The 14,461-nt window shown below is 39.1% G+C and overlaps 2 protein-coding genes across 2 annotated transcripts in view; both read right to left on the bottom strand.

Moving 5' to 3' along the window:
• Nucleotides 1–8,204, bottom strand: part of Adam32 (ADAM metallopeptidase domain 32) — a 107,831-nt gene extending 99,627 nt beyond the window's left edge. Inside the window, exons 1-2 of the mRNA XM_090353888.1 lie at nt 8,069–8,204; nt 709–779 (exon numbers count right to left, since the gene is read on the bottom strand). Coding sequence (XP_090210014.1) covers nt 709–779; nt 8,069–8,129 — 132 coding nt within the window. The 5' untranslated portion in view covers nt 8,130–8,204. The remainder of the gene's footprint in view (nt 1–708; nt 780–8,068) is intronic.
• A 3,470-nt stretch (nt 8,205–11,674) lies between these two features.
• Nucleotides 11,675–14,461, bottom strand: part of Adam9 (ADAM metallopeptidase domain 9) — a 93,227-nt gene continuing 90,440 nt past the window's right edge. Inside the window, exons 21-22 of the mRNA XM_090353889.1 lie at nt 14,054–14,121; nt 11,675–11,959 (exon numbers count right to left, since the gene is read on the bottom strand). Of these exons, the coding sequence (XP_090210015.1) occupies nt 11,869–11,959; nt 14,054–14,121 (159 nt within the window). The 3' untranslated portion in view covers nt 11,675–11,868. The remainder of the gene's footprint in view (nt 11,960–14,053; nt 14,122–14,461) is intronic.

A 14,461-nucleotide genomic window follows, 5' to 3' on the forward strand; every position in this document is an offset into this window, starting at 1 on the left:
GGGGACAAAAACATGAGAAGGGGTATCAATGGTGTGAAGTAATATACCTTCTATCTGGGAAATGTAACTGTAACCCTTCTATTAATTACAATAAAAAAGAGGGGGAGAATGAGCAGTGAAAAAGGATGTTTGGGTTAAACAATATTCTTAGAGCAGGGCACTGGTGGCTCATACCTGAAATCCTAGCAACTCAGGGAGAGCTGAGATCTGAGGGTCACAAAAGCCAGCCCTGTCCAAAAGACTCTTGCCTCCAATTACCCACCAGAAAACCGGAAGTGGTGCTGTGGCTCAAGGGGTAGGGCAGTAGCCTTGAGCTGAAAAGTTCAGGGACAGCACCCAGACCCAGAGTTCAAGCCCCATCACTGACAAAAAAAAAAGAATATTCTTAGTCATTCCGGTGAATATTATTCTCTATTTTTGAATGTCCTAGATATCTCCTTCATAGGACTGAGATAAGAAACTTAAATCTCCACCATTATTTTTTGTATTTGAACTTCTAAAAATAACTTACTATGTATAAATAATAAATAGTAAAGCACACTATTTTAATTAAGACATTGCTTTTACTATCAAAATCCCAAATTCCTTATCAATAGCAATATTAGATACTTATATTTATACTACAATGGGGTTACTGTATTTTTACAGCTGCATAATAAAAGTAAGAAATTTCATATAATAATTTAAATTGTGAAAAATATTTCTTACATTTCCTTCTGTTTGTGTACTTCCTTCGATTTTCTCTGGTAAGATGATTTCTATAAATGAATTTTGAGAATCTGAAGAAATTTAAATAAAAGTTAGTAATCCTGAATTTACTTTAAATTCTATTCGATTTCATTCATAAGATTTACTTAAGCAAGTATCATTGGCTCTTTGAAACCTAACTAGAATCCATCAAAGATTTGTGTGGTTCCTAGAGGCTCAATGGTTTCCCTCATTTGTAATAATTAGTACAAACCTTGGACTATCCTAGCAGAGGATTACAATAGCTCAAAATCTAGATACATAAGGCCATGTAGGATGAGGCTAAATGAAAGGACTTCCAGGATATGGAAGCAAGAGCCATATAATGTGTGATTGTTGTTCTTAATGTACTATGTTATTTCTCATCTCTTTTGTTGTCCATTAGTTATTCTCATATTGTTACAGTATCTTACCTTGTTATCTGATATACTGTATATATGATTATTTATTTGAACTAGGAAAGAGAAGAGGGAAAACAAGATGAGGGGATGGGGAAGGGAAATGGGGACAAAAACATGAGAAGGGTATCAATGTGTGTGAAGTAATGCACATTCTATCTGGTAAATATAACTGTAACCCTTCTATTAATTACAATTAAAAAAAGAAAAGGAAAAAAAGATTTGTGTGGTTTCCTGTGTAGGGATGACATTTAAATCCATCAGGTGCTCCCTATTCAAAAGAAAACAAAGCATTTAATTTTGAAAACAGTTTTAAAAGACAGTGAGAGAAGAGGTATTCTATTTTCACTAAATTTTCTTTTCCTAAGCAAAACAATGAAAAAATAAAGAGATCAACAATATTCTCCAAGAAAACCTTTCTGAGGTCTGGTTGTATAGTTCAAATGGTAGAATACCGGCAATACAAGCACAAGGCCTTAAGTTCAAGTCCCTGAACTACCAGAAGGAAAGAAAGAAATGGAAAAAAGGAAGGAAAAAAGGAAACAAGAGAGGGAGGGAGGGAGGGAGGGAGGGAGGGATGAAACTTCCTGAAATAAATGATTTGAAGCTATGGATTAGAAAGTACAGTGCATTTCAGGAATGACAGACAGCAATGAGGCAAATCTGAGACATATTCTACTGAAATTATTGAGTCACTAAAATAAAGATCCCTATGGAAATGTGACAAAAAAGAAAATCATATTGAACATTAAGTAATAAAAAGTCTGCCTTGAATATTCAATGTTATAATACTGAATAACAATTTCTAAAATCATGTTATGAAATGTGTGTATATATCTAGAACTCTCCTAGCATAAGATTAAAATAGCTCAAATCCTAGAGGTCATATAGAATGAGACTCTATGAAATGAACTCTAGGACATGGAAACATGGAGCATTAAATGAACTTAAACAAGAATTAAAATTGCAGCGACTGTTGGAGCTGTAGTTATATACTACATGAAAATCTGATGCTAGAGATATGCAAGCAAATACATTAATATTGGCAAAGGTAGCTAGAGAGGAAAAAGCATAGGCATACCAATTTCCTTAAAAGTACCCTAGGCTTATATTTCCTCGTTTGTAATAATTAGTACATGCCTAGGATAGTCCTAGTAGACGTTCACAATTGCCCAATAACTACGTACATATGACCACATAAGTGATGCTAATTGAAATGATCTCCATGATGCAGAAACAAGAGGGTTTGTTTGTGCTGTGTGTTTGTGTGTGTGTGTGTGTGTGTGTGTGTGTGTGTGTGTGTGTGTATGATATTTGCAGTTATTTCTTTTGTCCTTTTTTTATTTTCTCCCCTTATTTATTTCCCATGGTGGCTATTTCTGATTTCGATACTCTTTGACTTGTATATACATTTATCTGACTTGGGGGAGAGAAGGGAAATCATAGAAACAGTGGGACCAACGGTGAGCAACAGCGATACTCACAGGACACTAGGTTGGAAATGAACTTTACAACTTGTGTGGTGGGGAGTTAGGGAGGGAAAGCAGGAGAAAATGAGGGAATGGATAACACTGTTCAAAAAGAAATGTACTCATTACCTTACTTATGTAACTGTAACCCCTCTATGTATTACCTTTACAATAAAATAAAATTAAAAACAATAAAAACTCCTAAAATTAAAATAATTATAATCATTCATTTAAAAAGGGAGAGTAGGTTGTAAGCCACAGCAGGACATTAGATTTTCCCATTACTCATTGTGAAAAAAAAAAATCACTTGTGACAACCTAAGTAAAGGCTTGCATATATTATGTAAAACAGATGCTATCCAAGTTAACAGGATAACAAAACAAAGATTCACGGTCCATAGTATTGTTCCATGAGTGCATAACAGAAATGCATACCATAACCAGAAAATACTAAAATAGTGCAAACATCTCTACATGTCAAGGAACTGAAGGAAGACTGAAAAATATTCAGACTGAATTTACAAAATCAGAACCCTATTTACTCAGACCTTCTGTATGATATTCAGCACTAGCTCTAACCTGATAGTCAAGCACTTAAAATGCCCATTTACACTTGAAGAATGAATGCTTACCAGTCACAGTCAATAGGACTTCCGATTCAAATACATGAATGTACCCCCATGGATGTACAAATAGATGCTGTGATATTCACCCAGGTGTAAACAGATGTGAAAATCAATAGCTTGTGAGATTCACACATTGGCTCCCTGGGTACTATACTTAGGGTTGTGAAACAGGGAAAGTCATATGGAAGTCCCTAAATATCTCTACCTCCACCAACACATTCAATTAAGCCACAGTCCTTCAGAATTCACACATGAGTCTCAGGATGGCAGAACTAAAAACACAAGTATGATGAGTCCATTATAAACCCATTTGATTTGTTTGACCTGTAGAAGTGGAAAACAAGTCATAGGGAATGACAAAGGATAGTCTTCAATTAATTGATGACTGAAATAACAGCCATTGTTCCAAATATAATGTCTTTACTGAGGGAATCAGTACTAGCTTTGGCACATAGGCACCCCCAGACAGGAAGAGATACTGCTTTTCCTTTCCCAATAAGACAAGTATACCAGAAACAAGTTTGTAGTGTGTGTGTGTGTGTGTGTGTGTGTGTGTGTGTGTGTGTGTGTGTGTGTGTGTGTGTGTGGTGGGGCTTGCTAATTCAAGGCCTGAGCACTCTCTTTTACCTTTTTAGCTAAGGCTAGCAAGCACTTTACCACTTGAATCACAACTCCACTTCCAGCTTTTTGCTGGTTAATTGGAAATAAGAGTCTCACTATGTCGGTCCTGTCTAGCTGGCTTTGAAGCAGATATCAGTCCAGATATCAGTCTCTTCAGTAACTATGGTTACAGGTGTTCACCACCAGCATTTGGGAAGTCTGTAGTTTTGATTGACAGTGGTGGAAGTATACCTTCACCATCTTGCCTCAGCTTCGTATCATATCTCTGGGTTTTGTTTCTCCCTGGTTCCCTGACGATCTCAGCATTGCACTACCCCTAAAAGATATTCAAGTCCTAGTTCTCCAGAACCTAGCAAGCCCAGTTACTAATCAGCTCTTCTTAAAATAGGAATGTCTTTTGGACTTCACTTAGTCACAAAGTTTCTCATGAGTTAGAGGAAAGCAAATAAGGGAGCTAAAGACAACCATGTAAAAAGGACTAAGCCCAATATTCATGGCTTTGAAGATAAAAGAAGGAACCACAATTCAAGGGGTGGAGATCATTACTAGCTGGGAAATGCTGGAAAACAAACTCTATTAGAGCCCATTAGTTTGAGCTCAGTGGAACCTATTTTTTTTTTTTTTTGCCAGTCCTGGGCTTGAGCTCAGGGCCTGAGCACTGTCCTTGGACTTTCTCAAGGCTAGAGCTCTACCACTTGAGCCTCAGCACAACTTCCAGCTTTTTTCTATGTATTTGGTACCGAGGAATCGAACCTGGGTCTTCGTGCATGCTAGGCAAGCACTCTACCACTAGGCTAAACTCCCGGCCCCAGAACCTATTTTTTTTTTAATTTAATGACCTACAGGACTATATGATAGCATATTCAAAATGTCCAACTCATAACTTAGGGTTTAACATAAACCCAAAGTTTATGCTGCTTTCTAAATTAGCAAAAAAGAAAGCGTTATACCATGAGGAAAACTGAAAATCTTTTCTCTATCAGGAACAAAACAAGGGTGTATATGCTCTCTACTCTTATTCAATATAGTGCTAGATGCCTGGATAGAGCAATAAGGCTAACAAAATAAAATAAAAATGATTCAAATAGGAAAGGAAGAAGTTAAATTGTTCCCCTTTGTAAATATTTTATAAAACTATATTTTATAAACTCAGAATGCTCCAACAAAGAGCTCCTAGGTCTGATACTTTTCGCAACATAGCAGGATGTAAAATTAATATACAAATATCAGCACCTTTTCTTTTTTAATTTTAATTTTTACTGTACTCTTTCGTCTTTTCTTTTTTGGTACTGGGGATTCTACCCAGGATGTTGTATTTGCTAGAAAAGTGCTTTGCCACTGAGCTATCTCCCAGCAAAATTTTTATTTTTATTGTAAAGGTGATGTACAGAGGAACTAGTTATGTAATTCTGGTGATGAGTACATTTCTTTTGAGCAGTGTCACATCTTCCCTCATTTTCTCCCAGATTTTTCCTCTCAAGACCCTTTCCCCCACAAGTTGTATAGTTCATTTTCAGCATAATGTGTAGTGAGTATCACTGCTGAATTAGTTTATCCTTTGTCCCACAATTTCTATACTTCCCCGTGTCCTCCCCAAATCAGATACACTTACATAAAAGACAAAAGGTACAGAAATAAAGAAGCAACAAAAGGAGAAAAATAGAAAAAAGGGCAAAAGTAAAATAAAAATCTTATTTCTACTTCTTGGACTTCATTTTGATAAGGATCACTTTATAGAATCATATGCACATAGCTATTGAGCCTTTGTGATCCTCTCCTAAGAATATCTTCCTTTTGTCTGACTGTGTGAATGTCTAGAGTCCTGTTTATCATGCCCAATTGTAATGACTATCCATTACTTTATTTGTAGCCCCTCAGTGGACAAAGGGATCAAGAAAATGTGGCATACATACACCAATGAAATTCTATGCTTCCATCAGAAAGAATGATACTGCTTCATTCATAAGGAAATGGAAAGACTTGGAAAAATTATAGTAAGTGAAGTAAGCCAGACCCAAAGAAATGTAGGTTGCATATTCTCCCTCATTTGTCGTGCCTATCAGCAGCCTTTCTAAACACCAACACAAGCAGACTAGAAAACATGAAAACATTCTTATTACAATATCCTCAAAAAATAAAATACCTGGGAATTTAAGTACAGAAGTGAAAGACCTCTACAAGGAAAACTGTGAATCACTGAGTAATAAAGTCAAGGAAAACACCAAAACCTGGGAAAATGCCCATGATCCTGGATTGGCAGAATCAATATTGTGAGCATACTTATATAGTACGTCCAAAATCAGTCAACATATTCAGTGCAATTACTATCAAAATTCCAGAGACGGGAGAAAAATAAATCTGAACATTCAAATGGGAATATAAAAGACTTCTAATAAGCAATTCTGAGCTAAAGCATCAATGCTGTAGATATAGTGTCTGACTTCAAACTGTACTGCAGAATCATCACAGCAAAACTTCAAGATATATAGATCAATGGAACAATAAAGCAATGGATTTTTTTAAAAAGGGGGGAGGGAGGGGGCAGGAGTTTGGCCTAGTGGAAGAGTGCTTGCCCAGCATGCACGAAGACCCAGGTTCAATTCCTCGGTACCATATACATAGAAAAAAGCTAGAAGTGGTGCTGTGGCTCAAGTGGTAGAGCCCTAGCCTTGAGAAAAGTCCAAGGACAGTGCTCAGGCCCTGTGTTCAAGCCCCACAACTAGCAAAAAAGAAAAAAAAAGAAAAGAAATGAGACATACAGGTCAGTGGAAAAGAAGACTCAGAAACTAGCGCATGCCAGTTGCAGCCAGTTGATTTTTGACCATGGAGTCAAAACAGGGGGAAAAACAGCCCCTTTAAAAAATGGTTGTGGGAAAACTGGATATCCACATGTAGAATACTGAAACTAGAGCCCTATCTTTCACCCTATACTGAAATCAATACAATGTGAACCACATACTTTAATGTAAAACCCCAAATTTTGAGATTACCTCAGAAAACATAGGGAAAACACAGGAATATATGGGTACCAACAGTAACATTCAAGTATCTCAATAAATATGAGCAAGAGCCCAGCACCAATAGCTCATGCCTGCAATCCTAGCTACTCACGAGGCTGAGATGTGTGGATTGTGATTCAGAACAGGCAGGAAAGTCCATGAGACTCTTATCTCCCATTTAACCACAAAAGAAAAAAAAAAGCCAACAGTGGAGATATGGCTCAAGTGGTATAGTACTAGCCTTGAGCACAAAAAAAAGCCCTAGAAACCCCTCACCACACACCCTGTGATTGTGCTAAACTGAAAAGGAAATCGCCACTAAAGAGACCTTCAGACTGGGGAAAAAAAAAAATCTTTGCTAATAAACCACCGGTGGAAACCGGGTGAGAAAGAAACTTTATACTGCACACTGTTAGTGTGACTATGAACCAGTACAAATACTATGGAAAAACAGTATGGGAGTATCTCATAAAAAGAAAAAAAAAAAGTCGAGCTGCCATATGATCAAGCAATACCACGCTTGGAAGTCGGGATGCAACCGAGACGCCTGTCTTTACCGCAGTACGATTCATGATAGGCAGTAGTGGGTAGTGTAAGCTCGGCGCTGTGGCTGGGGCCTGTAATCCTAGCTACTCAGGAGGCTGAGATCTGAGGATCGCAGTTCAGAGCCAGCCTGGGCACGAAAGTCTATGAGCTATGAGACGCTTATCCCCAATTAACCACTGGAAAACAGGACGTGGTGCTGTGGCCCCAAGTGATAGGGCGCTAGCCTTGAGCTGAAGCGCTCAGGGACAGCGTCCAGATCCAGAGTTCAAGACCCCGCAATGGGTCCCCCCCAAAAAAGGAAGAGAGAAACGAAGTGGCTTAAGATGCCTTACCACTGATCGGATCAAGAAAATCTGGTGTATGCACACGTTCCAGTGTGCGCATCACAATATCCCTGGCTAGACCCGGCGCCCATTAGGCTAGCTCGACGCGCGGCTGTCGAGCCAAGCCAGCGGCTGGCGTTCGGGCCACTCAGTGGAGGTGCTTTCTGGAGTACGTTTTGCCTTTCCTGACTCGCATGGCACGGGAGGAGTGGCTTGTGTGGGCGGCCTCTCCGGGGTCAGGAGGCAGAGGCCACCCAGTCGGGCCACAGCCCGAGACGTGGGGACAAGCAGACAGCATCCTCCGCCCTCGTCGGGAATGGAGCGTCCCCACCGGCTTACCGGGACTTGGTACTAGCAGGCCGCTGCTAAGCCAGGCCAGCTGCAACACCAGGAGGAACATGGTGGTTGGCTCCTCTGCTCCCAGCCGGGCACTAGTCCAGGCTACCGTTGAGCTGACCTGGTTGCTAGCCGCTGCCGTTGCCATAGGGATGATGCTGCGTGGGGATGCGCCTGCGCAGGCTGGCCGGCACTGCCGAGTTGGCGCTAGCCCTCCCGGGCGGCGCCCTCTAGAGGCGCGGAGGAGCCGGGGGTGTCAGCAACAAGTCCTGGCAGCCAGCAGGGCTCTTCCCTGGACCTAAACCTCTCCCAGCCTACAGGCCTACTGCCACTCTGAATGTCCCAGAACCCAGTCACAAACAGGGCCAGGCAGTCAGTCCTCTTTGGCTTCCTTTTGCTAACACGTTTATCCTGTGTTTTCCGGTATCAGACAAGTTCTTGGTGCTTTTAGAGAGCAAGTGTGATATGCTCAGGGGAGGGGAGTCTGGTAGTCAGAGGTCCTGGATTCTGTTGCCACGGTCACAGATAAAAGGGGAAATCTAACACGTTGCTAAAACCGAGCTCTGGTGGTGGTGACCATGCCAAGCGCTGTGGCTCACGCCTATAATCCTAGCTACTCCGGAGGCTAAGATCTAAGGATTGTGGTTCAAAGCCAGCCCCAGGCACGAAAGTCCTATTATTTCCAAGTCACCAGAAAATCCAAAGTGCTGCTGTGGCTCAAAGTGGTAGAGCACTAGCACCCAGGCCCAGAGTTCAAGCCCCACGACTGACAAAAAACAAACCAAAGTAGAGGTAATTTTCCAAGTTTTTCAGAGAGCCTGCTATGCTTTTTTTGCACCCTCACAATATGATATGAACTGTCATTTTTCTCTTGAATTTGGTTCTTCACCAGCCTTTGACTAAAATTCATGCAATATTCTCTTCAGATTGAAGACATGCTCTTCATTGTATCTTAAAGACTCCTCGGTGGAACAAATATCCACGCATTCATGCAGTGAGAGAAGATTCGTATTTAATTACAGCACCTTTGTTCCAGGAGGAAATCTAGCCAAGTATCTGCCTTGGAACTATATCTAAAGTGTTCTAAACTTAATCTGCTACGTACTCACATGTTCAGTATTTCTGCCCTCTGACTTCTGTCTTTCCTATTGGTTTGTGTTATTGGGCTTCAAAGCCTCCTTGCTCCTAGCCTCATCCTAGTTTTCGTCAATGTGCACTAATTATAATTAAATTCCTTTCGAATGTCAAAGAATGAATTTCTCACACTCTGAGGCAGTCACACAGCCAAAGGCCCTGTGGTATCTTGGAAATGCTTAGTGGGGAGGTTCACATTCCAAGTGACAATAAGATGTGACTTTATGGATACCTGCAATTTCAACCGGGCACACCAGACTGAAAAAGAATAGCCTGAGCAAAATCAAAGCAATAAAAACCACGTCTACCTTGTAGCTCCTAGTCAGCTAGTGCCAGCCCCAATATCAGCTGAGCCAAGCTGGCTTCACTTTGCTTCACAGTAACTAGAAGAAATGAGTCAACTTGCCAGTTAAGTATTCTCAGTGAATTTCTCGTTTATCTTTCTTTGCTCTTTCTTTAATGGAACAGTCTATATGAGGTACTGTAGCTAATGAACACTGTACGCCCAGCATTTACGAGGCTGAGGTAGAAGAATCATGAACAAGACTGTGGTTCATTATTCTTCCAAATGGCAAAAAAGCATGTCCCATATGGGACTTATACATATCTCAGTACCTAATAGTACCTGCCAGATAGTAGATAAAAACTGACTTCTGCTTTTAAAAACAAAAAGAATCTAAACTGTACTTAACTTCATATTTAGAGAACCAGACTACCAAGAAAGGCAAAATATAATCCTCTGAATAAGGTCGATGATATCCTTGATTATTTGAAAATTGCTAAACTTCTTGCTATGTATGCCACTAAGTATGAAAATCTTAAGTGACTTTGATATCTGATAAATCAAAACCCAGAACAGTTCAAGAAGAAACCTAAGTGAAAATATGAAGAAAGTATCTTAAAGCAAAATCACTTCAGATCAAAGACTTTCAGAAAAAACCTTTCTAGTTAGTCAAAGATCCCATGACACATCTAATTCCAAGGGCAGTGTTATGTTCCACAGTTGCTACATCACTAACTGCAAATTGTCAAATGACATACACTGCAACTACAAATGTTAAAGCCACACATGTGAAAGACAGAAATGTTTTAGACATATATGAATCCACTCAGCTACTTAAACCAAAATGAAAACCCATCTTTTAGAATAGCTTATTCTTTTAATATTATTTGTCTGTTAAAATAATGTTCTCTCTTCAGAAAACTTAATTTCCTTTTTCTTCAAAGCTAATCTGTTTTCCCTCATCATAAAGCTACTATGCACAATTTGGCAAAAGTTTGACTAGGATCTCTTCCCCCAAAATGGTTAAGTTTTAAGGTTATTAGATTATGAATATTTACACGAATAAGAATTTCAAATAAATGTTTATTGTAAATGTTTTATTTGTATTTATATACATACACAAACCAAAATATTATTTAAAAAAACTAATGAATTCAGTTAATATACCTATTAAACTTTATTATGAAAGGTTATGAAAAATCTTTTAAGAGTTTAAAATTTCATTGCTCATAACATTTCTTCCATAGTAAAAATTCATTTTTAACACAGCTGAGATAACTCAGATACCACACTAAAATTGTACTTAAGAAACCTCTTCATTTTACCAGTCTAATTTCTATGAAAATATTATAGTCAAGAGTCATGATCCAGCACACCTTAGTAAATGTAAACATTCTAAATGATTTAATATCAAGCTTCGAAGATTCAGATTTTAGACGTAAAGTGCTCATGGAAATTCTCAAGTGGTTTTACAATAGCTCAACTGATTGAAGGTATTATCATTGCTCCTGATGTATTACAGCTGTGATTCAACAGCCATCTTGATTAGATCTATTAAATACTTCGTACCTGAAGGCTTATACTTTAATTAAAATAATGCTATGGTAAAACAATACCATGCCTAAACATGATGCATAAGAGAAATTCTAGTATTAAATTAAATTTCCTAACAGTCATTTATAGTTGCAAGATCATTAACATGGAAGCCAACAACCATATGTGAATCCACACTCTCAGTGGATCACTTTCAAAATAATATAGATGGCATCCTAATTGTGATTCTTGTGCGTTGTTCTGGAGACAGAATGAATATTCACTTATTTGTGTAGCAAACAAGGGATAAGCTTTTAGTGTACAATGGTTAATAATCCGTGCAAGATGAAAAATATTAGCTATTATTGGAAGTTAAGTAGTCAGTTTTCATAAGTATCAGATTATCGCATGTTCAACCAGAAATTACATGAATAATTATGGTCAAAAATACAGGATTACATTTAAGCACATGATGATAAATCTTACACTAATAGAACACTTAGTTTGAGAACCATTACACCACCACCTTCAAATTGCTTAATCCATGGTAAAAAAATATATATCATATGTATATGATATATATGATATATATATATTTCAACGTCATGGAAGATGGACTAAGACACTGAGGGATGGAAATGAAAGTAGTGCCCAGTGAATTCCTGTGTTTCCACTGCATTTCCTTCTGTTTCACCACTCCATGATTGGTTTCTGCTTTTCTTGGCTAGGTTGTTTTGTAGTGTTTTGTTTTCATTCATAGTTGCAAGAGGAAGAAAAGCTTTTCAAGAAAATATCAGGAAAAAAAAAAAAGTTCAGTTCCCTGAAGACATCTGCAAAGACAAGGGCCCCCCCATCAAGTGAGGGAGCTATACAAAGGAGGGGCTGGGGCCGGACGGGCAGGAACTAAGTTTCCCTGAGATATTTTTGGATGTGGTGGAGGTGGCCTGTGAGAAGAAAAAAGAAAAAAAAGTTACCAGTATATGGACTGAAGAAAATATGGTACAAGCCTACTTAATACCTTTCTTAACCTCTCTGATAGCAGACAAGCACCATAGATTTTTATATTATTTTAGATATTCATTGATTAATGGGTCCACTTGGAATCTAATGGAATTGCAACCTTATATTACCATTATTCCATAATTGATACTGTAGGAAGGTTATTGCAAGTGATTGTAAAATCAAATTGTAAGACAAAAGATACTAAGTGGATGGAGTAGTTTTGCTGTGCTGATAGAACTTACAGACAGCAAATTTCTACTGAGTGTGAAACAAGCCATATGCAGAATGCCTACAGCAAATGGAAGCAAGAGGTTCTTTTCTTTGCTGTTGTTTCTCTTTTCTTTCCATCTTGTTCCTTCTTTGGAAGGGAAAGAAGGGACACGGAAATGGAGGGACAAAGTGTAAACAAAAGCTGTAGTGTTACCCAGTTGACACTGTGTTGAAAACAAACTTGTGGGTGGGCACGGGCGGAAAAAAATGGGAAAGAGCAAGAGAAGTATATTCCCAAAAGAAATGTACTCTTCACCTGACTTATGAAATGGTAACCCCTCTGTACAGTACCTTAATCATAACAATAAAATGATACTAAAAGAAAAAACTAGCTGACCTTTCAGCTCCCTTCAGAAGCATTCTCTCAGACAACTCAACATGCAGTTCTATCTCCAGCTGTCTTTCTCAATCCTCACACTTTAGCTCCTGGACACCTTTCCTTGCCAGTGTTATTAGAGTGATTCTCCACTCTAATAACACACTAGAATACTTCTTGGATTTCAAAGTTGTAAAACCTGCATTTATTCTTTGTCTAAGTTTCTAGGTCTGTAATGGCATTGTCTATCAACTTTTAATCACATAACATAATCATCATACTTGTTTATTTATTTTTGGTTCCAGAACTGGGTCTTGAGCTCAGTGCCTGTGAGCTATCCTTCAGCTTTTTCACAGCTCCACTTCTGTCTTTTTGGTGATTAACTGAAAATAAGAGCCTCATGGATTTTTCTGCCCAGGCTAGCTTCAAACTGCAATCCTTGGATCTCAGCTACCTGAGTAGTTAGGATTACAGGTGTAAGCCACCAACTATCACACTTGTTTTAAAATGCATTGTTTGGTGGGGGGAGGGAAATGGGGACCAAGACAATCAATGTATGTGAAGTAATGCACCTTCTTTCTGAATATAACATAATCCTTCTATTAATTATAATAAAATATATGGAAAAAATGCATTGCTTGATATGTTTGATGACTGTGAAATAGATATCCTGAGTCTTACATATTTGTTTCATTTTTTTTTCTTTCTATGCCTGGATTTTTTTTGGGGGGGGGGCAGGGGAAATGCAGTCCAGAGGCTTGAGCTCCAGGCCTAGGAGCTGTCCCTGAGCTGCTTTGGCTCAAAGCTAGCACTCTACCACTTGAGCCGACAGCATTACTTCCAGTTTGGGGTTTTTTTCTTTTTTTTTGGGGGGGGGGTATTTATTGGAGATAAGAGTCTCATGGACCTTCCTGCCCAGACTGGCTTTGAACCATGATACTTATATTTCAGCCTCCTAAGTAGCTAGAATTACAGGTGTGAGCCTCCAGTGCTCAGCCTGACTTTTTTAAAATGGGAATGATTTAAAAATCAATAGGGCTGGGAGTTCAGCCCAGTGGTAGCGTGCTTGCTTAGCATGCACGAAGATCCAGGTTCAATACCTCAGTACCGCATATATAGAAAAAGCCAGAAGTGGTGCTGTGGCTCAAGTAGTAGAGCTCCAGCCTTGAGAAACCCCAAGGACAGTGCTTAGGCCCCGAGTTCAAGACCAGGACTGGCAAAAAAATCAGCAGGGTGCAATGGCTCACGCCTGTAAGCCTAGCTACTCAGGAGGCAGAGATCTGAGGATCTCAGTTCAAAGCCAGCCCAGGCACTAAAGTCCATGAGACAACACCTAAGCCCAGAGTTCAAGCCCCACAACGATGAAATAAATAAATACACACACACACACACACACACATATACACACACACACACACACTCTATAGCTATAAACTATAGCATTTCTGACCTTGATGGAAATGACTGCGGCTGCCTGGCTGCATAGGTTGGTACTGGAAATCTGTTTGCCTGTACAGGCTAAAAAGAGAAAAGCAACAAAAAAACAATCAAAGTTCCTATCACAACACAGACACAAATATTTTTGTGTATGATTTCCTATTTGTTATTCCTTTTTTTTTTTTTTTGCCAGTCCTGGGCTTGAGCTCAGGGCCTGAGCACTGTCCTTGGACTTTCTCAAGGCTAGAGCTCTACCACTTGAGCCTCAGCACCACTTCCGGCTTTTTTCTATGTATGTGGTACCGAGGAATCGAACCCAGGTCTTCATGCATGCTAGGCAAGCATTTTAACCACTAGGTCAAACTCCCAGCCCCTATTTGTTATTTCTATACAACAGTAAGTAATATGCTTATATTGACAG

This window comes from Megascapheus bottae, chromosome 20 (genome assembly GCF_031878675.1).
Source record: "Megascapheus bottae isolate mThoBot1 chromosome 20, mThoBot2.hap1, whole genome shotgun sequence".
Lineage (NCBI taxonomy): Eukaryota > Metazoa > Chordata > Mammalia > Rodentia > Geomyidae > Megascapheus > Megascapheus bottae.